General features: G+C 38.0%; 1 protein-coding gene across 21 annotated transcripts in view; it reads left to right on the top strand.

Moving 5' to 3' along the window:
• Window positions 1–27,503, top strand: part of Grk4 (G protein-coupled receptor kinase 4) — a 64,760-nt gene that overhangs the window by 7,268 nt on the left and 29,989 nt on the right. For 12 of the 21 annotated variants that reach the window (XR_009585062.1, XR_009585061.1, XM_060365464.1 and 9 more), the window contains exons 3-8: window positions 998–1,110; window positions 2,014–2,088; window positions 12,338–12,444; window positions 18,878–18,970; window positions 20,810–20,873; window positions 24,298–24,438. Coding sequence is in view for 18 of the 21 variants with exons in the window: in XM_060365470.1 (XP_060221453.1) it covers window positions 998–1,110; window positions 2,014–2,088; window positions 12,338–12,444; window positions 18,878–18,970; window positions 20,810–20,873; window positions 24,298–24,438 (593 nt within the window). In the remaining 3 variants the exon portion in view is untranslated. Of the gene's footprint in view, window positions 1–611; window positions 741–997; window positions 1,111–2,013; window positions 2,089–12,337; window positions 12,445–18,877; window positions 18,971–20,809; window positions 20,874–24,297; window positions 24,439–25,461; window positions 25,533–27,503 lie in introns of those variants that run through there. The other 9 variants (XM_060365465.1, XM_060365467.1, XM_060365468.1 and 6 more) reach the window with 6 other exon arrangements.

Raw genomic sequence — 27,503 nt, 5'->3', positions numbered from 1 at the left:
AGAAAAAAAAAGTAACCATAAAAGGGGAAGTTAAAATCATTAATCATAAAAGAGCAAACAAATCAGTAAGCATAAATATTTTAAATTTTCTTTGCAAGTATAAAAAATATGGCAGGATGTTTTTAAAGTTCTGACTTAGTACATTGCTACATATGCAATATTCTAGATACCCAGGGTGAATGCAGTCGTAGAAAGTTCCTTTATGCTCCTGCCTTCCTGGTGGATGGCCACCGTCAGGGCTTGTCCATCTCCTATATATTTCATTGTAGAGAAGAACAGTCTGTTTCAAGTTAGGCTTTGCAAATCCTTACAAGTTCTAGTTGTCTTTGGCTCTGCCTGAGTGTTGGTTGATTGGTTTTATTTCTTGAGAGAGGGTCTCATCACGTAACTCAGACCGGCCTTCAATGACTCAGCCTCCAGAGTGCTGGGGTTATAAGCATGTGCCACCACAATCAGTTCTGCCTGTTTTGTTCTGGTTTGTTTGTTTATTTATTTATTTATTTATTTATATTTGTGTGTGTTATGTGTTTGTGCTTGTTTGTGTATGTGCATGTGGAGGCTGGATGTTAGGTGTCTTCCTTGATCATTCTCCACCTTATTTTTTGAGACAGAATCTCTTGTTGAACCTGAAGCTTGGCAATTCAGCTAGAGTGTCTGGCAAGTGAGCCCCTGGAATCTGCCTGTCTTCACCTCTTCAGCCCTGGGATTACAAGAACACCCCACCATGCCCAGGTTTTTATGTGGGTGCTGGGTATATGAACTCAGATCCTCATGCTTTTGTAGTAAGCACTTTACCAACTCAAACATCTCTCCCAGCCCCTGCTTGTGTCTTTTAAAGGAGATAACTCAATTAAAATTAGTAAACAGAACAGTAGTTTAGAAATAATAATATAAATACTATTTTTGATTTTCATTGTATTAAGTGAAAATAGAATGTAGATTCAGAACAGCATTTAGTGGGTAGTAACTACTATGTTTATTTCTCCCTTTTACCCAGAAAAGGATTTTATCAGCCTTTGTGACAAGCAGCCAATGGGAAGACTTCTTTTCAGACAATTCTGTGATACAAAACCAGATCTAAAGAGGTGCATTGAATTCTTGGATGCAGTGGTAAGTAATTCATTTCAGGATTGCACTGTCCAACTTTGTGCTTTTTAATATTAAAAACTGGATCTGGCAGAGTTGGTAGTTGTCTTGATGTCCTATTTCCCTCCTCCTCTTTATTTCTGAGGTAGATGCTCATTGTGTAGCCCACACCAGCCTAGGCCGCACTTGGTAGGTCAGGGCTCACACAATGTAGCCTGACCTGGCCCTAGACTTGTAGTAGTCCTTCTGCTTCAAACTACTGATTGCTGTGCACATTCTTCCTGGTTCCTGATGAGTACTTTTTGTATATGAAAAAGCAGCAAGGGATGAAAGCTTCTCTTTATCTTTCTCCTTAAAAAAGAATTATGTGTGAATACCTGCATGTTTGTGTAGATTTGTGCCATATATATGTCTGGTGTCCCTGGTAGCCAGAAGATGCTTCTTTTGGAAATGGAGTTACAGGTTATTTTTTGCCACCATGTGAGTTCTGGGAACTGAACCTGGGTCCTTAGCAAGAGCAGTAACTGTGCTTAACTGCTGACCCATCTCTTTAGCCCTGATTTCTCCTTTTTATTCAGCCTGGGACTCTAGCTTGCGGGATGGTACCATCTACCCTTAGGGTAGGTCTTTCTTGCTCAATTTATTCTTTCTAGAAACACCTTCATAGAAACATCTAGAGATAAATTTCCATGGTGGTTCTAAATCCAGTCCAAACTGACAATGAAGATTAACTCATCCACTCTCACTGACATAAGGACCAAGATTAGCTTTACATTCTTGTAGAACTATTTAAATGTAACCCATAGAACTGCTCTCTGGTTCTGAGGGTACCATGTCAGTTCATAGGTCAGATGATAAAAAGCATTATGAAACACTGTTGGTGAGTAGGTCACTAATCTTTATCTTTTCCCTAATTTCTCTAATCAGGCAGAATATGAAGTTACCATTGAAGAGGAACAAAGAGAATTTGGGCTATCCATCGTACAGAGATTCTTCAAAGAGGTATGGTTTCTTCCTTTTAATAAAGATTTTTGTAAGTTACCTAAAGTGCGTGTTTGGTAGGTCAGGGCTCACACAATGTAGCCTGACCTGGCCCTAGACTTGTAGTAGTCCTTCTGCTTCAAACTACTGATTGCTGTGCACATTCTTCCTGGTTCCTGATGAGTACTTTTTGTACTCATCAGTTTGAGTGTGTGTTTTTACTTTTTAGATAAAATATAATAAATATATTGAAGCTTTTAATTTCTTACAGATGCTTCTCTTTTGAGTTTTGTTTAGATTAGGAAAAAAATAAGAAACCTTGTAGAAAATTGATTCAAAGAATTTGTTTCCTCAAGTAGAACATAAAGAATTTTATTTGCCTAACTTGAATTAAAAGTAACATCTTTCCTAAAAGTTTTTATAAGTCTTAGTTTTTATTCCTTCTTTTAAAACATCAATTTATTTGTTTGTTTACTTTTATTTTAGTTAGATTCATCCATATTCACATAGCACAGATCTCTCTCTATATAGCACTGGCTGGCCTGGAATTTTATGTGCATATAGGCTAGCCTCAGACTCACAGGACTGCTGAGACTGCCTTGAGGACTGTTGCTGAGATTGAAGGAATGTGCCACTATGCCTGACCAAATCCCTTATGTTTTAGTGTCTGTACCTCAGAGACTGTTCTTATACATTTCTGTTAGTCTGTGTTGTTGTTGTTTTGTTGTTGTTGTTGTTGTTTGTTTGTTTTTTAGCACATCACAATGCTTCTTTAGTTTTCTGGGGGTTTGTTTTTGTTATTTTAAAAAATACTGAGTGTTTTGTTTGCATGTTCGTCTATGCATCACACATGTGCCTGGTGCCCACAGAGGTCAGAGGATGACATTCAGTCTCCGTCATGGGACCAGAATAAAATTATAGACAGTTGTGAGCTGCAAAGTGGGTGCTGGGATTTGAACCTGGGTTCTCTGGAAAGCAGCCACTGAGTGCTCTTAACTGCTGAGCCATCTCTCCAGACCAGTTTTTATTTTTTTGATTTGCTAGCTATGTCCCAACATGTTAGATTGTTCACTTGCCACAAAGAAAGGAGTTTTAATGGTGAAAAGACAAGAAAGGATTTTAATAAAAATAGACATTCAGGCCATTTGTGTAATGACATGAATTTTAGGTTTAACTAGAGGAAGAACTGGGGCAGGGAGCAAGGGGCAAGGGGAATGTATAATGAAGTCATGCTATGGTCTGGCTGGTTGATCATTGTCTCAGTTCTGGTATTGTTGAGTGACCTCAGACAAATTCTTACTACTTGAGGGGACATTCTATCTCCAGTGATGACTGCTCTTATTTAGGCGTGGGGCATCTTTTTTTTTTTTTTTTTTTTTTTTTTTTAAAGGCTTGGCCATTCCTGCAAATCAGGTGACTGCAGGTTTAGGACAATGTGTGGGTCTTTTGGGATCCTTTCTGGGCACTAGACATTGGAAAAGTTGTTGGTAGAATACTCTTTCTGCTTTCATTCTTAAAGAGAGATGAGGCAAGCTAGGTATCCATGATTATCATGCCTATTTGTAGAGTTAAACAGAATCTCAACTAAAGTAAAAGAGAGATACAAAATGAAGTAAAAAATGCCAGGCTTTTATTGTGCTGTTAGTTACCTTTTGTTTTTGGAGGTTTTTAATTTTTTTTTTTAAATATGAGGAGTTTTGTTTTTTTGATACAAGGTCTTACTATGTAGCCCTATCTGTCCTGAAACTTGTTCTGTAGACCAGGCTGGCCTCAAACTCACAGAGATGTACCTGCCTATGCCTCCCAAGTGCTGGGATTAAAGATGTGTGCCACCAGCTGGGCAGTGATGATGCACACTTTTAATTCCATTTCTTGGGAGGCAGAAGCAGGCAGATCTCCATGGGTTGGAGTCCAGCTTGGTTTACATAATGAGTTCCATCCAGGCCAGCCAAGACTACATTCTGAAAAATATCAAAAGAGAAGAAAAAGACACACAAAGTTTAAAGATACTATTTAGAGAAGGGCAAAAAGAGAATGTAGTTAGGGTCAAGGCAATGCTCTAGACTAGCAGTTTCAACCTGTGGGTTATGACCCCTGGGAGTCAATCAACCCCTTCCAGGGTCACCTAAGACCATTGGAAATATCAGATATTTTACATTATGATTCATAACAGTAGCAAAATTACACTTATGAAGTAACAACAAAAATGATTTTATGGTTGGCGGTCACCACAACATGAGGAACTGTATTAAAGTCCACAAGCATTAGGAAGGTTGAGAACCATTGCTCTAGACAGGCATTAATCCATTCATGATGGCTCTATACTCATGTACTTAAAGATCCTAGATCCAAATATTATTAAAATGCCAGTGAAATAGTTTTTTTTTTTTAAAGCTTTATTTATTATATAGATGAGTGCTCTATCAGCATGTATACGTGCACACCAGAAGAGGGCATCAGATTCCAGTATAGATGATTGGGAGCCACCATGTGGGAATTGAACTCAGAACCTCTGGAAGAGCAGACAGTGCTCTTAACTGCTGAGTCATCTCTCCAGCCTCCCAGTTAAATATTAATAGGAGTTTTGGAGAAATGAGATTGTAAATCTACAGCATCTAGTGAAAAATGTTTGTAAATGTCATTTTCCCCCTTTTCTTTTTTCATGTCTTTGTGTGTGTGTATAGTATGTGTACATATATATATTTTCTTGAGTGTAAGTGCACAGGTGTGCATGTACATGTAGAGGCCTTATTCTAACCCCACCCCCAACACACACACACACTGAGGCAGGGTTTCTTTTCATAGCTCTTGCTGTGTTTGAATTCCATCTACAGATCAGGCTGGTCTCAAACTCACAGAGATCTGCCTGCCTCTGCCTCTCCAGTGCCGGGACTAAAGGGTGTGCCATCACCACCTGGCATCTACCTTATATTTTTTTGAGTTATTATCAAAATGAGTGTTCATTATCTATTACCCAGGGTTTCCACATACTGAGATTAAGCCAAGTTTCATTTTTATAATTAGGTAGAATAACTAAAAACTAAGTAGGGTTTTTTGAGATTATAAAATTAGTTTAGTGTGCCAAATCAAAGTAATATAATATACAATGTTAGTAGAATAAAATTATAAAACAGACAGAATGGATAATCTACATTCTTTTATAATAAAAGCACAAACCAAACTAGGATATTTTGTTTGCTTTTTGGTTTTTCAAGAGAGGCTTTCTCTCTGTAGCCCTGGCTGTCCTGGAACTTGCTCTGTTGACCAGGCTGGCCTTTAGCTGCAGAGATTTGCCTGCCTCTGTCTCCTGAGTGCTGGGATTAAAGGTGTGAGCCACCACCACCTGGCAAAACTAAGATTGAAATGGAACTTGTTCAGCTTGATAAAAGGCATCTGTAAAATGCAGGTAACATCCATCATCTTTAAATGTGAAGGATTACATGTTCTCTTTAAGATTAGGAATAAGACAAGATAGTTTCTTCTTGCTTAAGCTGGTGAGATAGAGGTTTGACTCAAGTTCCTTGGTGTTGGCTCTAGCAAGGGCAGTTAGGTAGTGAAAAGAAGCAGAAGTAGTTGCTGGAGAGGTAGCTCATCAGATAAGAGCATTGGTACTCTTTGAGCCACCTGGTTTGGATTCCTATACCCAGACAGTGGCTAACAACCAACCATCTGTCACTCTAGTTACAGAAGTTATAGAAGAGAGTCTAATGTCCTCTTCTGGTCTCCAAGAGCACCAGGAACACAGTTGTACACAGAGATATATGCTAGCAAATTACCTATACACATATAACTTAAAAATAAATTTAAAAGAAGGAATGGAAGTATCTAGATTGGACAGGAATAAGTAAAACTATCTCACTTTAGATGATTCGATCTTGTATATAGAAAATTCTAAGGTATCTACATATATATAAGTAAGAGACATTATTAGAATGAACAAATGAGTTTGGTAAGGCTGATAGGTACTAGATTGTTATACAAAATTTTGTGGTAACCTTATACATTAGCAAGTAAAAACAAAATAATTCCATTTATATTTTCATTAAAAATGAATAAAATGTTTAGATTTAGCAGAATAAATACAACATTTGTATATTCTGCCGTGGAGTGCTGAAAAAAATTAAAGGATCATCTAAATGAGAAAACATCACATGTTTATGGATCAAAAGACAATATCGTTTACATGCTCATATTAAGCTAATTGTTATATGTTTTCAATATATTCACCATCAGATTATTCTGCTCCTTTTGTAGAAATCAGCAAACTTAGTTTAGAATGCATATGTATATTTAAAAAGCCCCAAATACTTGTTTATTCCTGGGGGTGAAAAATTAAAGAATTCACACTTCTTGGGGCTGAAGAGATGGCTCAGCGGTTAAGAGCATTGCTGCTGTTCTAGAGGACCTGAGTTCAATTGCCAGCAACCACATGGTGACTCACAACCATCTATAATTGGATCTGATGCCCTCTCCTGTCATGTAGGAATACATGCAAATAGAGCACTCATATAAATACATAAATAAATCACTCTTTAAAAAAAAAAGAAGGGGGCTGGAGAGATGGCTCAGAGGTTAAGAGCACTGACTGCTCTTCCAAAGGTCCTGAGTTCAATTCTCAGCAACCACATGGTGGCTCACAACCATCTATAATGAGATCTAGTGCAGGCAGAACACTGTATATGTAATAAATAATAAAATAAATCTTTAAAAAAAAAGAATTCATACTTCTCAGGTACAAAGTTACAATAATCAAGACAATGTGGTACTTGGGATAGGGTTAGATATACAGGTCAGTGGCGTAGACTGAGAATCAGAAGTAAACCAGTATGCTTACAGTCAATCAATTTATTGTAAAGCTACCAAGATCCCCCCAGAATGAGAAGGCATAGTCTTTTCAACAAATGATGCTGGAACAAGTAGAAATCCACATATTAAAAATGAAGTGGTACTCTTGTTTCACAACACAAGCAAAAAGTAAACTCCAAATGGATGTAGACCAAAGTAAAATAGCCAAAAGTATATAGCTTTTGTTATTAGATATTCTAATACTCAAGCTATAAGGAACATTTATAACTTGTTAACAAGAACCCTGAAGTTTAAAAAAAAATTTCAAACTTAAGTATTTGAGTATTTTGCCTATGTGTATGTCTCATGTGTACCTGGTGCACAACTTCAGAAGAGTGTTGGACCCCTTTGAACAGGAGTTATGAATGGTTGTCAGTCATCATGTGGGTTCTGGGAACCAAAATGGGTCCTGTGCAAGAGCAGCCAATGCTCTTTACTGCTGAGTCATCTCTTCAGCCCTAAAATTTTATTTTATGTATGTAGGTGCTTTGTCTGCATGTGTATCTGTACACCACCTGTGTACATAGTACCTATGGAGGCCAGAAGAGGATGTCAGAGCCCCTGGAACTAGAGTTATGAGCTGTGGATTACCATATTGGTGCTGACAACTGAAGAACAACCAGTGCTCTTAACTACTGAACCCTTTTTTCAGCCTTGATTTTTAAAAAAATAGCAAAATTAAATGTATGGAAGAATAGGTTTATTGTTTTTTTTTTTTAAATTATGATCCTCTTTCTATGTCCCAGACCTATATATCTAAACCTATGTAAGTACCACATTGTCTTGATTATTGTAACTTTGTAGCTGAGAAGTATGAATTTCCTATATTTGCAAAATCTACATTTCTTTCCATCTACAAAAGTGGACTTTCCTGTTAGACACTACGTTTAAAGTGTTAAAATAGCAAGGCACCGAGTCATCTGGTAAATTTGCACCCATACTACCTGTTCTTAAAAATAATCCTTTGTCAGCTGGGAGTGGTAGTGCGTGCCTGTAATCCCAGAATTTGAGGCAGAGGCAGGCGGATCTCTGTGAGTTTGAGGCCAGCCTGGTCTACAAAGCGAGTCCAAGACAGCCAAGAGAAACCCTTTCTTGAAAAACCAAAAAAGAAAAAAAAAAGATTTTCCTTTCTATGAGAATTAATATAAAGTTTTGATTACATTGAAAAAAACATCTCTACTTAGAATTAATTGTTTAACAGTATTAACAGAATCAATTTGCTATGTAATTTTAGAAAGTTGAGACCTTGCTAGGTGTGCTGGCATGTGCCTTTGATCCCAATATTTACAAGGGAGAGGCAGGGAGTTCTAGGCTAGCCTTTTCTACATAGAAAGACCCTGTCTCAAAATAAGAGACTGGAGAGATGGCTCAAAGGTAAGAACACTAGCTTCTTTTCCAGAGAATCTAGGTTTTGTTTTAAGTACCCACATGGTGGCTCACAGCTCCCTGTAATTCAGTTCTAGGGGATCCGAAGCCACTTTTTTGACTGCACAGGAACCAGGCACATATGTGTTGCACAGACAAAACACCTACACACACATACACGCGCGCATGTGTACACACACACAGGTGTACACACACACACACACACACACTCCTATGAAGGTAAAATAGGATTGTTTAAATACTGGCTTTGTGAACTAAGAAAACATTGTCTTCTGTTATCTCTATTTCCTAGTATAATGTGTATTTGTTGAATAAAGGAGCAAGCAAACTCCTTTTCAAAAAATAATGAAAGGAGTGGACTTATCTTATTCCTATGTCCTGGTACATGGGAAGAAACTAGGTTTGAGGGTCTTGCAAAATGTTGTAGCACTTACTGTGGTACACCAGGAAGATTTGTGACTTCTTAAGCCTATGTCCTCATCTATCATGGTTATTCTGAGGTTCAGTGAGATATTAAAGTACCCCAAATCTATTAGATAACTTTGGGGGGTTCCTTTTTTTGAGGGGGTTGTTTTTCAAGACAGGGTTTCTCTGTGTAATAGCCCTGGCTGTCCTGGACTCACTTTGTAAACCAGGTTGGCCTCAAACTCATAGAAATCCACCTGCCTCTGCCTCCTGAGCGCTGGAATTAAAGATGTGTGCCACCATGCCTGGTTTTATTAGATAACTTAAATCATTATAGATTATAGCAACAAATCATTATGGGTTACAGTAATACTGCTAATTTTCACCTGTGGGTTTTCTCTTAGTTATATACATTGATCAGTACTTCAACTTCTTTAATGAATTAATTAGCTATTTTGATTTACAGAAAATAGAAAGTTTTGGTATTAGCTGTATTCTGCACAGCCAGAAGTCAGTCTATAATTTATGGACTTTAATTATAAATTAAATATAATGTGGATTCTTTTTTTCTGAATCTAGACCATGATTTTCTCATGTGTTTCCTTTTCCCAGAATCTCTCGCATAAGTTATTGTTGTTGTTGTTTATTTTTTAAGTAGGAAACTGGGACTCAGGGACACTGTCAGTGAGAATGTAAAATGGTAGACCCATTTTAGAGGGGAGTTTCATAGTGAATATCAGTGTTTAAAATGTGTGTATTTGAGACTGGAAAGATGGCTTAAAAGTTGAAAGCACTGGATCCTCTGCCAGAGGACCCTGGTTTTGTTCTGAGCACACACGTGGCAGCTCACAGCAGTCTCTTATTCCAGTTTCAGAGGTCTCCTAGCCTCTGAGACCACTGCACACGCATAGTGCACAGATATAGAGGCAAACAAAATAAATAAAAGAATAAAATGTTTAACTTTTTCATGTGTATGTTTTTTTTTTATTTAATACTTATATTTTTGTTGTTGTTGTTGTTTGAGTTTTCAAGACAGGGTTTCTCTGAGTAGCCCTGGCTGTTCTGGAACTCATGTTGTAGACCAGGCTAGCCTCAAACATAGAGATCCATCTGCCTGTCCTTCTTGACTGACGGCTGGGATTAAAGGTGTGCACTGCCACTGCCTGGCATAGTATTTAAGAACCAAAGTATATGGGAACCAAATGGCTAGAAGTATTGGTGGTAATGGTGTTTGCAATAGGAAAATTGGTAAATAGAATGTTATTTTAAAAATGTGAGATGAAATTTATATTAACTAGTTTGTGTTTTTATTTTGTTTTGTTTTGTTTTTCTGAGACAGGGTCTCTATACAAGCTCTGGCAGTCCTAGAACTCACTCTGTAAACTGTACTTCCCTTGAACTCACAGAGATCCTCTTGCCTCTGCTTTGGGATTAAAGACATGTGCCACCATGCCCAGAAACCATTTCTTCTTAAATATAATATTTTTATTAATTATTTGAGAATTTCATTCATGCATACAATGTATTCTGATAATATTTCCTTCCCATTCTTTCCTCTAATTCTTTCCAGGTCCAACCCTCACATTTTGTCTCTTCCTAAATTTATGTCTTCTTTTTAAAAAAATAATCCATTGAGTCTAGTTTCTGCTGCCTATAAACTCAAGGGTATGGGACCACCCATTGGAGCATGATTGACTTATCAGGGGCCATACCCTTAATAAAAACTGTCTTCTTCGGAAGCCATTAGAAGCCATCAACTGTCAATAGCTCCTGCATTGTTGACTGACTTGATCCTGTGAAGGTTTTGTAATAGGCAACCACAGTTACTATGAGTTCATGAATATAGTAAGTAGCCTTGTTGTGTCTAGAAGATAGCATTTTGATAGTCCTTCCCAACCTGTAGCCTTGTAATTTTTCTGTCTTCTTTCCCAAAGAGATTATCTGAGCTTTGCAGGCAAGGAACGTGGTGTCCCATTATGGCTGAGGATTCCATAGACATTTATTCTTTATGTTTTGACCAATTGTGATTTTCTGTATTAACCACCAACCACTGCACAAAGAAAATTCTTTAGGGTGGACTAAAATCTTTACTGATCTGTGGGTATAGAGATACAAATTTAGAGGGCAGTTTGCTACTATGTCCATTTAACAAAATAATAATAGTTTGTTTACCCCTGGGGCCTATGGACTTTCTGATCATGTGTTTTGGGCCAGATTCACAGTAGTACGCATGATTGTTCCCCCATGGCGTTGGTGTTAAATCCACCCAGAAATTGGTTTGTTATCCCTCTAACATTTTGCCACCCATGAGCATATCTCACAATGCTATCAATTATTGTAGCTCACAGGGTTCACAGCTGGCTAAGACTGTTGATGACTTTTCTTCCCGAGAAATTTACATAGCACCTTCTGGCACTATGAAAGCAAATCAGCCAGGTCAAATTTTCCTGGTCAGTACCAACTTGATTTTTCCATGTGCTGTGACCAGAATGTATGGTGTCTGTTTCTAAGTGTATAGTTTAGTAATGTTAAATATATTTACACTGTTATGTAAACACTCTCTAGAACCTTTTTATCTTGCAAAACTAAAGCACTGACATCAGCAGTCTGATCTCCTTTCTCCCCCACACATATCAACTACTTTTCTACTTTTTAACATTTTCAGATTTACTACCCACATATATATCCATAAGTGACTTTCATTCTTTTATTTTGTTCAGTATAATATCCTTAATGATCATCTATGTTGTAGAATTAGAATGAGTCAAATTTTCTAATTTTTAAAAATTAGTTAATTTTGCAGTGATAGGAATTGAACTCAAGGCAAATATTATGCGATTAAACTGTGTCTGTAGCCCAAGAATGTCTTCTTAAAGGGTGTTTCTTGAGCTGGAGTAGCTCACTGTAGTAGTGGAACACTGGCTGTCCTCCAGATGACCTGAGGTCAACTCTCAGTGCCTACATGATAGCTCACAACTGTCTGTAACTCCAGCTTTCGGGAACTTGATGTCCTCTTCTGATTTCTGTTGGCACTACACACATGTGGTACCCATACATGTAAGCAACACACACATGTACACACACAGTTATGATTATGATTATTAGTGTTTTCTCCTTTTATGTCTATCCAGCATCTATTCATGGACATGAGCTGTTTTTCATGCTAGGCTTGTGCAGTGCTGGGGACTAAACCCATTTGTATGCTAGACATACTCTACCTATCAGCCATGTCTATTCTTTTGTCAAAAAGAGCGATGAGGCAGTAAATCTGGGTGTGCAGATTCCTCTTTGAGATCCTGTTTTCTGTTCTGCCCATGTTTTGAGTTTATAAGAACATTTCTGGAAAGCAGAAGGAAACTGAATGCTGGTACTTTGACTTAGTATTTAATGTACTTTAGCCAGGCACAATGGTACACACCTTTAATTCCAGCACTCAGGAGGCAGAGGCAGGGGGATTGCTGTGAGTTTGAGGCCAGCCTGGTCTACAGAGCAAATCCAAGACAATCAAGGTTACACAGAGAAACCCTGTCTCGGGAAACAAAACAAAGCAATTTATAGTAGGCATTACATTTTTGTATGATTGGTAAACTATGAAAATACTAATTGTTATATATTTGGTTTATACAATATTCAGAAGTCAGAAGTCTTCTTACCACAGATACCTTCAGCTGTTATGAGACACTGTAAATGGAATCTGAATCATAATTCTTCCTCTACAAAAGTTTTTGAGGGATGCAGTAGGTAAGTGGTCAGTGCTCAGCCTTGCATGTATTATGGTTGTTTGTGTTTGTTGGGACAGGTTTGAAATAGCCCAGGTTGGGTCAAAATCACTCTGTAAGTTAAGTTTGCCTTTAGTTTCTGATCCTTCTGTCCCTACTTTACATAGTTCTAGAAGGTAAAAGCATGTGTCTTGTTCTACATGTGCTTGTGTACATATTATCTATTGGTAACCCCAAGACAGGATGACAGAAAGTTTTCTTTTGTTTTGTTTATTTTATATGAATTGTGTTCTTATCTGTATAGTTTTGCAATTAAAACGATCCCTTTCAGTAATTTTGTGTAGAAAGGATTAAGCAAAGAGTAATGATCACATACACATAAGTTGTACTGAAGAGGGTCATGGTGTCAAGCCCCAATATCATAGCATTCCTGTAACAACTCTGGGCTATTTGGCTATTTTTCCTCTGTTTTTCAAATGCTTGTGTGAAGAAGAGTCTAAAAATATTTTTCTAGACCTAAGCATCTGCTGAAAGTATTTTTTCCTCTGGATTTTTGCAGTATGGACAGCGAATTTCTTAAGCAGAACATTTTGACTAAATTCAGCTTCTTTATGAACATGGGAAGAAAGTAGTTTCCAGGTAATCTGGTAATAAGGAGGTGCTGTTTTGTGGCTGTGTGGATAGTCACTTATCTCACAGAAAGGAAACTAAGGCCCAGAGAAATGTGGAAAAGCTTATCTTGAGCTCTAAGTATATTTAAGTGACATTTTCATTGTGGTTTTAAAGCTTCCTCTGATCAGATATGGTATTACATGCCTGTATCTCTTACATGACCAGAAGCTGACGATCAAGAATACTGACTGGGTATATCTGTAAGGGATTTTCCTTAATTAAATCATTTGAAATGGGGATACTCAAACCAAATCCAGATCTGTTGAGGTGGGAAGATCTGTGGTCCTCCTTGATCCTGGAGTTGTGTTGGTCAGTGGTCCTCAGGAACAAGGGGAGCAGAACTAATCAACTGATGGGCATATCCAGGGTGGGTGAATGTCGTTGGCTGAAGAGCTAAGTTATTGGGATGCCTCATTAACATGAATAGGCATTCCAGGAATTCTAGGTGCCTGCTGAATGAGTTCCACTGGGAGAAAGGGAGTTGGACCTGTAATTTTCCTAAGGACTATTCTTCAGGCACAGGGTGTGGGGATCTGGGCTCCTCGAGGTAGAGAAGAGGAAGCCTCACTGACCAAGGGAATCCAAGTCCTCCATTTTGCACTAAGCTCAGGGCTTTCCAGTAATGGCAGACTTTGACCTTAGCAGCAGAGTTTGTTTCCCTGACAAAGATCCATCTTAAATCTGGGTCATACCTTCTGGCCTATGTAAAGGACATGGAAGAAAGAAGCTCTTGATTTTTACCTGTTTGCTCTCACTCTCTCTGGTTTATTTCTTCACAGTAGAGCCTTTTTTTTTTTTTTTTTTAATTCCAATGTATATTGAAGACCAGCTTAAACATCGAGCCTTGTGGCCTGAACAACCACTGTGTTCTTGATTTTCTGTTGGTAGACGGCCATTGTTGAATTAGCTACATCACAAGTTTGTAAGCCATTCTACTATATCCTATATATTCATTCTATCAGTTCTGCTCCTCTAGAGAACCCTGCCTATACAGGATGACAATAATGAAAACAAGAGTGGGCTTTAGAAATACTTAGGAGGCTGGGGACAATGGTAGATTTCACAGACTTTGGGGGTTTTGAGGTGTGTTTGAATAATCAAACAAAGCTGAGAAATAGTTTAATCACCAGTGTCACCTGAGAGGCAGAGAATCTGGATTTGGGGGTTAGGAGTGACCGATGTTGTAGGTCCCATGGCAGAAAAGAATGTATTAAATGAAGAGAGACTATGGACATCTCCACATCCTTCATGCCTGACATTTTTTCAATTCTGTATGGCAGCTCTCCTCTCTCTCTACCATTGGAGGACCTTTGTCATATTGGTTAGAACTTTCGTCAGTTGAGGGAAGATACAGACACCAAACTGCCTGCATTGGAAAGTACTCTAAGATAAAGAAGCTAACTTGAGTATGGTGGTGCTTGCCTTTAATCCCAGCACTCAGGGCGGCAGAGGCAGACAGATCTCTGTGAGTTCAAGGCCAGGCTGGTCTACAAAGTGAATCCAGGACAGCCATCGCTACACAGAGAAACCCTGTCTTGTAAAAACAAACAAAAACAAAAGTCAAAGAAGCCATACTGTAGTGCTAGAGACAGGCCATCAGTTGGGATCAGAAATGAGAAAAAGATGGTCATTTCAGAAGAATGGACTATTGTCAGTAACTGTGGAGACAAGTGTTAAGAACTTCATTTTTGACTCATGCTGGTATAGTCATGTGTCATGTAAGGGCTTTCAGTTAGTGACAGACTACATACATGATGGTGAGCCCATAAAATTGTATTGCCTAATTATGTGGTAAGCATCTGTTATATAAGCATTGTGATGTTCAGACAGCCTCAAAATCTCCTAAGGATACATCTGTTAGCATGTAACTCAAATCCATTTATTAAGTGACTGGTAATTACTTTAAAAACTTTTTAAACATGTAATTATTATTATCATTATTGGTCTACCTTGGTATTGTACCTTGATACTAGATGGTCTGCCTTGATACCAGACCACTTAAAAAGAATTGAATTGAATTCCCTCATTTATTTATTGTAAAATTAAAAGTATGTTTTTTTTTCTCACCTGCTCTAATCCCACATAATGACATGGAAACCTATACATTTATTAAGAAGATTTAAAGCAGTGTAGCTGGGCAGATACTCATTTATTCTAATCCATCTATGTTATTCTGGACCATTTCACGGCTACATGCCCTCTTACTTGCCCTAGCTGCTCTTGCTCCATTTGTGTGCTTATGCTGGCTCCTTCATGGTGACCTTCTCCTGTCTTTCTCATCCACCTGGGATGCCCTCCCTGGGACTGGAAGTCTCATCTTAATTCTCCTGCCCTGTTACAGGCTGTTCAGCCTTTAATTAACCAGTCAGAGATGATGAAAAAAAAGTTTTACACAACATTAAGACAGTAGGTGCTTCAACAATAATGACAATGCCCACCCCTGGACTGCAACCAGATCTCTGGATGCAGAAATCAGCATCTTAATATACAGTGTACAAAACCATCCAGGGGTTAGCCCTGAAAACATGCATATAAGTAGCATTACATAGACTGAGCAGAATATACTTATGTATTTTATATATGTGTATATATATATATATATACATATATATGTATATATATATTTTTTTTTTGAAAAAGAGCAAGGAGGCTATATAGGAAGATATGTTTGGGTTGGGGAGGAAGGAAAAGGGAGAAATGGTGTAATTATAATTTCAAAAACTAAAAATAATAAAAATATTTATGTTTATAAGTGTGTATGGATATGTGCACATGCCTGCAATGATCTGCAGGCCTCCTCTTTCTTCTTTTTCCCTTCCCTCCTCCTTTCTTTTTTCTTCTTTCTCCTTCCTCCTTCCTCTTCTTCCTTTCAGTTTGTCTCCTCTCCAGCCCCTGTAGCTGAGGACCAAACCCAGGGCCTTTCACTTCCTAAGCAATCATTCTACCACTGAATAAATCTCCAGCCCCCACTTGAACTTCTTTTGGAAGAAGTTCTGTTTGGTTCCTTCTCTGATATGGCAGATAGACAGGCATGGTCTTGTACCTCTGTTCACTACAGGTGTAGGACATCATGGTTAAGCATAAAAAAATTGTCTTTTTGCTTTATTTCAGAAATACCAGGAGGGACCTGGATTATATATTTATTGTCTTTTAAGTTCCTCTACTAGGGGTGAGTCCTGTCATACATGCACTAAGAGGCATGCAGTAGTAATGACAACTGAAAATTAGGTATTTTGTAGATCATATCCTATTTATCCCTCATGGATATGATTTACCAAGTGAGAAACCAAGGCCATAGAAGTTGGATAACTTACCTCATCCCTCCTACTTATGAATGGCTAAGGTAGGACTTGCAAGTATATGCTCTGGCAATCTTGACCTCTATTGTCCTCCTGGTGATGCTTTCATGCTGCATCTTATATATGGGAGTGATAATACTTGAGGATAGATTAGCTGACACGCTCAAATAGACACATTCCCCAAGGATATACATCAGCTTGATTTGTACAATTTTTGGAAAGATTCCAGTCATGAGAGAAGGTGACATCAGTTCAGACTGAAACTGTGAGGATACCATTTACATCCCTTTTTCATTCTGAAAATGACCGAGGCTATATTTGTGGGTTGTTATATTTTTTAGTAAATAAGACACAGATATTCTATCGCTTTTATTAATGTTTTGGTTTTTGACACAGGGTTTCTCTTTGTAGCTCTGGCTGTCCTGGAACTTGCTCTGTAGACTAGGTTGGCCTCAAACTCTCAGAGATCTGCCTGCCTCTGCCTCTTGAACATTGGAACTAAATGCATGTGCCACCATCGCCTAGTCATTTCGCCCTACCTTTGATAAAAATAATGACGCTGTATCTCCTGTGGCGGAGAACCCTCCTATCTTCTTATGAAGGAAGTTTCAGAAAAGCACACCATGTTTTAGTGCTAGATATATATTAACCAGTTACAACCCTGTGAAGTCCACAGTACGCATAGGGACCTTCATTATCATGAACATAGGAATTACATTTTTTTTTTCAGGTAGAATAAAGTAAAACAAATCATATGACTAGCTCAGATTCTAAAACTCAGTTGAAATAATGGAAGAATTTCCAAAGCCTTTTGAGTTACTACTACCAATTCCACAAACAAATCACAGTATTTTTCCATTTGGACTTTGCCTATGCTTGAGTACTTCCTATTTTGCAATATCTGGGTAACTTTTATAATGCTTCAATCTTACCCCACCTTCTTCAGAAGTGTCTAGATTCATGCCAGCTCTATGCTGGGTTAAGGTTGTTAGTCAAGCTTTAACCAGTTTTCAGTGAGCTCTTTGGCCACAGTATCCTCAGCTGAAACTGTTTCAAAGAAGTAATCCATATTGCTTGTGACTCACCCTCTGCCCTGTTCTCCTAAAAGTAGTGTACCTGCTGTTGTTTTTGTTTGTTTTTATGGTCTTAACAATTGAACTCAGAACATTATGTGAGCACTTTACCATTGAACCATATCCCTAGTCCCCCAAATAATAGTCTTATTGCTCCTGTAATAGAATTATAAATAAGATCCAAGAGACAAAGCGAATTTCATAAATTTCTCCAGGAAATATGTAGTGTAGGGAGATGGCTCAGTGAAAAAGAACATTTGTTGTTAAAGCAAGAGGACCTGAGTACAAATTTTCTACATTCATAAAAGCCCAGTATGACTACTTATGCCTGTAATCCCAGCATCAGACGGTAAGTATAAGTATACACATATGACAAGTGTATTCTGGGAGTTTGGTGGCACATCAGTATACCACATAACTATGCACACATGTGCACACATAATATATATACAAAGACACACAAATGTAGCATAAAATAATTTATTAGGTGCTTTACATTTCAAAAAATAATGGTATAACACATTATTTCCTACTATAGGACTATTACTATATATTTAAACATTTTTATTGGTAAAAGGTTGACTTTTTGATGAAATATACACTCATGCACATACCTTGAATGCCTTTTAAATTATCTTTCTATTCCTATGTTCTTGTGTGTGTGTATGTGTATATGTGTGTATAATAGGTGTAGGGGTTTGTGTGTGTGTGTGCATGTGGATGCCAAAGGCCATCGTTGAATGTTTTCTTCAGTTGTGTTCCATCTAATTTTTTTCTTTTGAGACAGGGTCTCCCTGAATATGGACCTGGCTGTTTTGGCTACACTGGCTTATCAACAAGCTCCTTAGTATCTTTTGTTTTTTGCTCCATATACACACTCCTGAGCTAAGCTTGTATCATCTAGCTTTTGAGAAATGTTCTCAGGTAGCCTACACTAACCTTGTCTTGCTATATAGTCAAAGATATCTATGACTACCTGATCCTCTTGTCTCTGCCTTCCAAATATATACTACCAACACTAATTGTTTTTTGTTTGTTTGTTTGTTTGTTTTATTTTTTTTAACATGGGTTCTGAGGATCCAAACTTAGGTCCTCATGTCTGCAAAGAAGGTACTCTACCGACTGAACCATTTTCCTAGCCCCATTACTGATGTCTGTCTCTCAAGTTATTATCTTATGTCTGTATACATAAAAAGAACTCACTTTCAGAGAATAAAGAAATTCCATTTCTGTAAAATTTTTCATATGTTCACTGATAACACTAGAATCTATGGACTTCCATAAGGCAAATTCTGTATACTGAATTGTGTATAAAGGTCAACTTCACAGTAAATGCCTCTTAAGTATGAAACAACTGTCAATATTCTTGCATGATATATGTATATAAATAATTGTAAAAAATCTTTTCTAGAATTATCTATAACTATTTGAGTGGAACACCATTTGAAGAATACCAAGCCAGTCCATACTTTTGCCGATTTTTACAATGGAAATGGCTGGAAAGGTAGGATTTAATTTAATATTAAATAAAAGTAATAACTTCTCACAATGCATACTATTTGATGTTTTTTTACCTGTCACAATACTACTGGAAATCTTGAGTTGTGTGTATTATTTTACATAGAAATCTTTAATAGACAGAATATTATTAAATTTCTCCCATTTTAATGGGTCCTGTTCTTTCTCATGAAAATGGTATTTAACATTCATGGTACATAGTTAGAAAATAAAGCATTTTGGTTTTATAAGCCTCTGTTCAAATTCTTGCTAGCTATGTGGCATTAGGCAAGTGACTTAACCACTGTGAGGTATAGATTCTTTTTCTGTTCAGAGATATTTATATCACTGTCTTTGTTAGGGTTTCTATTGCTGTGAAGCAACACCATGACCATTGCAACTCTTTTCTTTTTTTAAAGATTTATATATTTGTTATGTATGCAATGTTCAGTCTGCATGTATGTCTGCATGCCAGAAGAGGTCACCAGATCTCATTATAGATAGTTATGAACCACCATATAGTTGCTGGGAATTGAACTCAAGACCTCTGGAAGAACAATCAGTGCTCTTAACCTCTGAGCCATCTCTCCAGCCCCTACCCCCTTTTAATTGGAGCTAGCTTACAGTTCAGAGATTTAGTCCATTATCATCATGGTGTCACAAAGGCAGTCATGGTGCTGGAGAGGTAGCTGAGAGTCCTACATTGGGATTGGCAGGCAGTAGGAAGACAGAGTGACACTGGGCTTGGCTTTGGCTTTTGAAACCTCAAAGCCCACCCTCAATGACACAATTTCTCCAACAAGAGCACCCCTTCTCATACCTGGTCACACCTTCTAATAGTGCCACCCTCTATGAGCCTATGGAGGCCATTTTCATTCATACTCCTACAGTACTCTATGCTGCTTGACTCTATGCTTGCAAGATGCATGTACAATGCTTAGCCCAGTGTTTAGTGCACAAAAGAAGTGCTACAAAACCTTCAGCTGCTATCAGTACTATTTTGATTACTATTTCTAAAATGTTCACTAATAGTTTGACATACATCTCCTCCCCCTCCCCCTGCCTCATTTTTGAGATGAGGTTTCATTATGTCATCTGGCTGGTCTGGAACAGATCTGCTTGCCTCTGCTTCCTGAGTACTGGGGTTAAAGGTATGTACCACCATGCTCAGCTCTCCCTCTCTCACACATACACACATTTTTTTTTTTCGAGAGGTTACATTTTAGGTACTTAAAAGGAAAGTGTGCTATGTTTATGCAGATTTCCTCAGTAGCCTTTTGACAAGTTAGAAAGTATACCAAAGATTGTTCCATGAAAAAAAGAAATTCCATGAGCTGTAAACATGCATATTTCTTAGGGCTACTTACATACTTATCTTAGAGAGGATAATTGAGCTGCTCAGTATTTTGTGTCAGTGTCTTTAATAAATTTTAAATGTGCTTGTTTCTGAGTGAAACGTTGAGAGCTGTAAGTCCTGATAAAATGCCTTTGTCTCAGGCACTGTCTCAGGCAATGTGGGCCAACAGGACTAATACCAGCTCTAGGTAGGCTTTTTTATTTTAAAATAACAGTACAGGACTAGAGAGATAGCTTAGTGGTTAACAGCACTAGCCGCTCTTGTAGAGGACCTTGGTTTGATTCCCAGCACCCACTTGGCAACTCACCACTGTTCGTAACTCCTGTTCCAGGTGATCTAAGACCCTCATGCAGGTAAAACCAAATATACATAAAAAATAAAAATATTTTTTTAAGTTTTTAATTTTTATTTTTATTAATTACACTTTATAAAAATAAAAATTTTAAAAAGTACAGTGTGAGATCTGAAACTTTTTTTTTAATTGTTTAGGCGGCCAGTAACAAAGAACACGTTCAGACAATACAGAGTTCTAGGAAAAGGCGGATTTGGAGAGGTGAGTTACCTGTGCCGGTGACAGTAGTAATTCTGTTAGAAGTAGCTGGTCATCCACACATGACATCAGGTAACGTGTCAACTTTGCCAGTACACATGTCTCCTTATTATGCATTTTGAGAATAGTTTCAGGCAACTTGAAATGAAGGTGCATCTTTGAGCAAAAGGTACTTTGCTCAAAGATTTAAAACAACAGCAAACCTCTCTTTGTGACTTCACTATCCACTTTCCATTCTGACAGAACCTATGTTTTTCATGTTTGATGTTCAAGTTAGGCAGTGTGTCGAGACTGAAAAATTTATGAAATTTCTGTTATTCAGGACTAGCTCTAAAATTTATGTTGCCTAGAATAGAATACTAATTATTTTTAAAGAGATGAAGTCTCACTAGCTTATCTAAGTTAGCCCTGCTAAACTCCTGGGTTCAAGAGCTCCTGTTGCCTCAGCAAGCTGGAACCACAAATACATGCCATTTATCTAACCACAGGACATTGTTACAGATGCTTACTTAACTGTGTTTGGACATTGTCTCAGTTTTCTTTCTGTTGCTATGATAAAAAACTCTGACCAAAAGGACCTTTTGGAGGAAAGGGTTTTGTTTGTCTTACACTTTCAGGTTCAGACTGTCATCAAGAAAGGCCACAGCATGAATTCAAGCAGGAATTTGAAGCTGCAGCATGGATGGATACTGCTTACTGGCTTCTTTCCTCTGGGTCATGTTCAGCCAGCTTTCTTCTTCAACCCAGGCTTACCTGCCCAGGGTTAGGATAGTGACTAGGCCCTCCACCATAATTAACAATCAGAAAGATAACCCACAGACATGCTTCAAGGCAATCTGATGGAGGCTGTTCCTCAATTGAATTTCCCTATTCTGAGCTCTAGGTTATGTCAAGTTGGTGATAAAAGCTAACCAGTATAGATATAGATGTACCTTATACCTACATTAAAAGGTGTTCAGGGCCTTTTGTGATGGTGTATGCCTATAATTGGGAAGCTGAGTTAGGAAGATAGCAAGTTCTAGGTGAGCCTAGATTACATAGTGAGACCCTCTCTGAGAATTTTTTTTTTTTTTTTTTTAGATATAGAACATGGTATAACCCTAGCCTTATATGTGCAAGGCCTTTTGTATAACCTCTAACATCTTTTTAAAAAGTATTTTAAAATGTGTGAATTTAGTTGGGCTTGCTGGTACAGATCTTTAAACCCAGCACTTAGGAGGCAGAGACAGGCAGATCTCTTAAGTTTGAGGTCATTCTGGTCTACAAAGCCTAGGACAGCCAAGGCTACTCAGAGAAAGCCTGTGTTGAAAAACAAACAAACAAACAAAAAAGTGTGTTCATGAGGGGTAGGTTTTAAATATGATGGCTGTCCTGGATAGAGATCACTTGTAACAGCTAGACAGAAGATAACACACAGTTCTGTTGTGATAATTTAGATAATTAATGTTAATTGCCCAATAATTATCTGGAGTGATCGTATTCAGTGTATGCATTTCCAAGTCATCATGAGACCAGCAAGTCATTGGGAACTAACACTTTTTAAAATCAGAAGCAGGTTACACTGCCTAGATGTGATTTCAATCATACATGTTCTTGAATTCTACTTTAACACAAAAGCAGAATCTACCAGCCTTGTCTCAAAATTAATTTAGGAAGCCAACTCCAGAGTTATTGTGCTCAAGTGAGCTCTGTCAGCCATTTGCATGTTGAGGTAAAGAAAGTGAGCCAGAACTACCATCACTTCTTGTTGGAGGTGTACCCCTGACACACCTGGAGACTTGCATAACCAATAGGTTTGTTTGGCTAATTTACCCAACGCTGCTGTAAGACCTTCATGGGGATGATCTGTAAAGAACCATTTTTCTGTGGAATGTGTCCTAGACCAGAGACTCTTCTCTCTTCAGCTCATGCTGTTGTTCTTGATCTCCAGAAACAAGGCTTTAGATTTTGTTAAAGAACAGAGGAAAAGAAGTTTTAGGGATCTGGGTCTCATGTTTTGTTTTGTTTTTAAACAGATTTATTTATTTATTATAAAGTATTCTGTCTGCATATATACCTATACACCTGAAGACGATACCAGATCTCATCATAGATGGTTGTGAGCCACTATCTGGTTCCTTGGAATTGAACTCAGTACGTCTGGAAGAACAGCCAGTGCTCTTAACCTCTGAGCCATCTCTCTAGCCTCTGGGTCTCATGTTTATAATAAATGAAATTCTAATTATAATCATATATGATTTAAGATTGGTTCAGTAGGATCTCCTGAGCATTTTAATTATTATGAAAGACTTGATACAGAATATATTTGGATACATTTACTTGGGGTTTCAAGCATGATTAGAAGAATGAATTAACTGTGATAGCTCATTGTAGACTTTTTGTGGCTATGTTGGGCTCTAAGTCAAGGCCCAGAGGACAGTACACAAGCTGCTTCTACTCTGAGTGTCTGTCAGAGCCTTACTGAGTCAGTCAGTCAGGGACAGTTGCAGTTTCCCTCCAGTCCAAGTTCCTAGTGTTAACACCTGCCTATGCCAGTGAGCTTAAAGGGCAATCATAATTTACTTATTTTACCACTAGTAATTCTCTTGATTATGCTTTAAGTTCTCCAGCTTCCTAAAGCAAGAGCAGAAGAGAGCATTTGGGTGCAAGTCTTGTTCCAAAGGTAGCATAGTGTGGTGTACTGAAGAGCTGTTCAAGCCCAAGATCAAGTCCTGCTTGTCATTTCCAGTTGTGTGATCTTAACTTGATATCTTGACTTCATCTATAGCAGGAGAGTGATAGACCCTGCTATAGCTTCCTGAGTATATGGAACCAGTGTGTTTAGCCTTGAACTTTTCTTTTTTATTTTATTTTATTTTAATCACAGGTCATTGACTTGTATCCCAGCCTTAGCCCCCTTCTTCTTTCCCTCCCAATTCCACCCTCCGTCATCTCCTCCCTGCCCCTTTCCAAGTCCACCAATAGGGGAGGTCCTCCTTCCCTTCCATCTGACCCAAGCCTATCAGGTATCTTCAGGACTGGCTTCAATGTTCTTATCTGTGGAGCCTTGAACTTTTCAATTAAAAAAAATTCAGAATTATTAAATTTTTATATTATAAAATTATTGCTCTTATAAGAATCTAAAGACATACCAGGACATACTTAAGTAGACTCAGCATGATCATATACAAAAACAAGTTCCACTAGCATCTTGATAAAAGCATACTGTTTCATTCACTTCACATTCCCCCGCAGCTACTATTGACAAGAAACTGGGGTCAGAGGAAGATCAGGCTGAAAACTTTACTTACTAATACCAAGTGGCTTTGGCTTTTCACATGCTGTGTCCAGACTTTACCAGGGAAGAATATTATAGAGAAAACAGTTCATTACATATGCCCTTAAAATGCTGGATATATATAAAGTTTTTTTCTCTGCCTTAAACTAGGTTTGTGCCTGTCAAGTACGATCTACAGGAAAAATGTATGCCTGCAAAAAACTAGAAAAAAAAAGAATAAAGAAGAGGAAAAGTGAAGCTCTGGCTCTAAATGAGAAAAAGATCTTAGAAAAATTGCATAGTAGATTTGTAGTAAGTATCTTATTTTACTCATGTTATCAGTTACTTTTGTTGCTGTGATAAAAACATCTGTCCAAAGCAACTGAAGAGATACAGTCTATTATGTCAGACAAGACATATCATCCAGAGTATACAGTGACAGGTCACATTGTATCTACAGTCAGGAAACAGAGATATGAATGTTGATTTCAACTTCTTTTCTCTATTCAGTATGGGACCCCAGGCCACGGGATGGTGTCTCCAGTGTTCAGGGTAGGTTTTCCCACTCAGCCAAACCTTTCTGGAAACACAGTCCCAGACCCAGAAGTTTGTCTTCTAAGTGATTCTAGAGCCTGTGAAGATGACAAAACTTAACCGTATATTGTTTCAGTCATAGCATTTTGGTCATCAGTCCTGTTGTAAACTCTGACTCAAGTTATGGACTCAGGTGCTGTTTTTCTTCACTGAGTTTTTGTGGAGTTTTTCTGTCCCCTATTGGAAATAGTTTCATTTTGTAATTGTGTCCCTCTAATTTAGGCTTGGCAGGCATAGGGGCAGTGCTGATCCTGCTGTTGTAATGCTGTCTACCATACCATGCTGTCAAGTGTTCATACCTTGATGATTCTGGATAAGTGTTTTTTCTTCCCCTTGTAATAGCCAAGCTTATGTGTTAGCTGTCTCATCATCAGTTCTGGCCCATCAGCATGGTGACTTTGATGTACCTAAAGTTTCTTTTTTTTAAGTCCTTCTAAAGTGAACCTTTTCTTCTCTCTGATCTCAGTCTATTTCCCATCCTTTAATTCTTTCTTCCTTTTTTCCTCCCTCCCTCCTTCCTCCTTTCTTTTCTTCTTTCCTTCCTGTCTTTCTTTCTCTTTTCTTTCTTGCTCTCTTTCCATCTTTCTTTCTCTCTTTCTTTCTTGCTCTTTTTCCTTCTTTCTTTCTCTCTTTCTCTCTTCTCTTTCTTGCTTGCTTTCCTTCTTTCTTTCTTTTTTTCTTTCCCTCCCTCCCTCCCTTCTTTCCTTCCTTCCTTCTTTCTTTCTTTTTCTATGCCTGAAGTATTTCCACTGGACCCTCAACTACCATACTCCAATTATCAGCTCTTTCAAATTTCACCCTCAGTATTGCAGGTAAGAACCAAAGATGGAGTGGACTGGTGTGATCCCAGGTTGTAGGCTGTGTGTTGTATAGTGTAGTTTTTCCACTTCTATGTAACTCTTTTGAAGTATAAAGACTGGTTAAGACAGAGGATGACAATGGTTATACAATGATTTTTAGTGTTAAAATTTATTTCCACGGAGTCATTTATTTCTTGTTATCAAGGTTATCTGCTTTGTAGAGACAGATGTTTTAAACCAGCACCTCTTCATAGCCAGCATCTGTGTCTAGTAACATGGGTCTATGTGTTTACTACATTTTACATGGAGTTAAATGACAGTCTTTAATAAAAACACATTCATCTTAGAGCTGCTTAAACACATTGTACTACCTTGAAGCATAGAAACCTCAAATTTACCTTTATGAGAGGGATGTAAGTAGTTATGGCTTATGACAAAACAAAAATTTGTTCCTATATTTTTGGCTTCTTCCAAAGTACCTAGACTTATTTTATCTGTCTTTGTGTGTGTGTGTGTGTGTGTGTGTGTGTGTGTGTTTCCTGTTTACAGTTAATTGTTAGCAGGTTCTGACCTATTCTTAAGTCCTGGGTAAGGGTTCCCACTACCTCCTCATCTATGCAATCACATACTCTCCTGATTTCTCACTTCTCTCTGCACTTGCCCATTGCAGTTTCTTCTACATAAAGCAATAAATTATGGAGGAGTTAAATTTTTCTACACTTTCCTACTCAAACTGTTCTTTGGTCATTTTCACACTGAGAGTAGAATCGAACTCTGTTCCAGCCTCTCAGGCACTAAGCCCCCAGGCTCTTACAGCCTCTTCCACCCTGCTTCTGAAGATGTCCCATTAGGCCTCGGAGCTGGATGTGCCCTGTATCTGGAATATGGCTACTACCTTTGCTCATTCTTGAATATCTCTCTGCATTAGTCACTCTGTGCTTCACTGTTTGATGTTTACAGAATAGAAAATCAGAACCCTTTGGTGTTTTGTTCCCCACTGGGTCCTGGGACCTAGATCAAGGCTGGCATGATAAATGGTTCTCAAGATTAATTTACTATGCATTAAGTGTATATGGGATGGATATTTCTTTGCAGGAGGGAAGAGAGTAAGGGTCTTTGTTTTAAAAGCACAAATTAGAAATAACATGCAGTTTAACTCTGGTCCAACAAATATAAACTGATGATAAAGGTGGACAGCAGGTGTGCTGTGGATACTTTATCCCACCCTCCTCATTCTCAACCCTCTTTCCTCTATTTGCAACTTTTTCTCTCCTAGGGTTTAATAAAAAATGTTGACCAAGTTGTATTTATTCCAGAAATGAAAATCAGTTCATGTACTCAATCACATTACTAGAATAAAGGAGGAAAACCATATGGTCATTATAGTAGTTGCAAGGAATGCTTTTATTAAAATCCAAGTTTGATTAATGACTAAGAGCTCAAAGAAGGCTGAAAAGATGCCTCAGCCATTAAAGGCTAGCTTACAACCAAAGTGACAGAGCTCTAAGCAAGCTAGCTTTATTTTGTAGCCCACATAGTACATCATGTAGAGCTATTGGACCCCTCCCCCATGACTAGGACACCCACTCTCACTATCTCTACATAATATGATATTGGAAATTGTAACCAGTGCAATAAAATAAAGGAAAGGAGTTACGGTTAAGTTAGGATTAGGATTATAGCTAGAGAAAGAAGTAAAGGAATAAAAGATTCTCTTTATTTTTGAACAATGTAGCTATATGTGGAGACAATCCTAGACTTTCTATATAACTAACCTAGGATTTAACTAAATGTCAGTAAGTGAATCAGCCAGAAGCAGTAGGAGAAGAGAAAGAGAGAAAAAGAGAGAAAGAGAGCATATGAACTTGTGAGTACACACCAAGTACATGTCTATGTACATGCTTCCAGAGGCCAGAGGAGGAAGTTGAATATCTTCCTTTATTACCCTTCACCTTATTTTCTTGAGACAGAGTTTCTGACTAA

Source organism: Meriones unguiculatus, chromosome 12 (genome assembly GCF_030254825.1).
Source record: "Meriones unguiculatus strain TT.TT164.6M chromosome 12, Bangor_MerUng_6.1, whole genome shotgun sequence".
NCBI classification, from domain to species: Eukaryota; Metazoa; Chordata; class Mammalia; order Rodentia; family Muridae; genus Meriones; species Meriones unguiculatus.
Note: the sequence above shows the minus strand (reverse complement) of the source record. Positions and strands in the feature narration are given on the sequence as shown.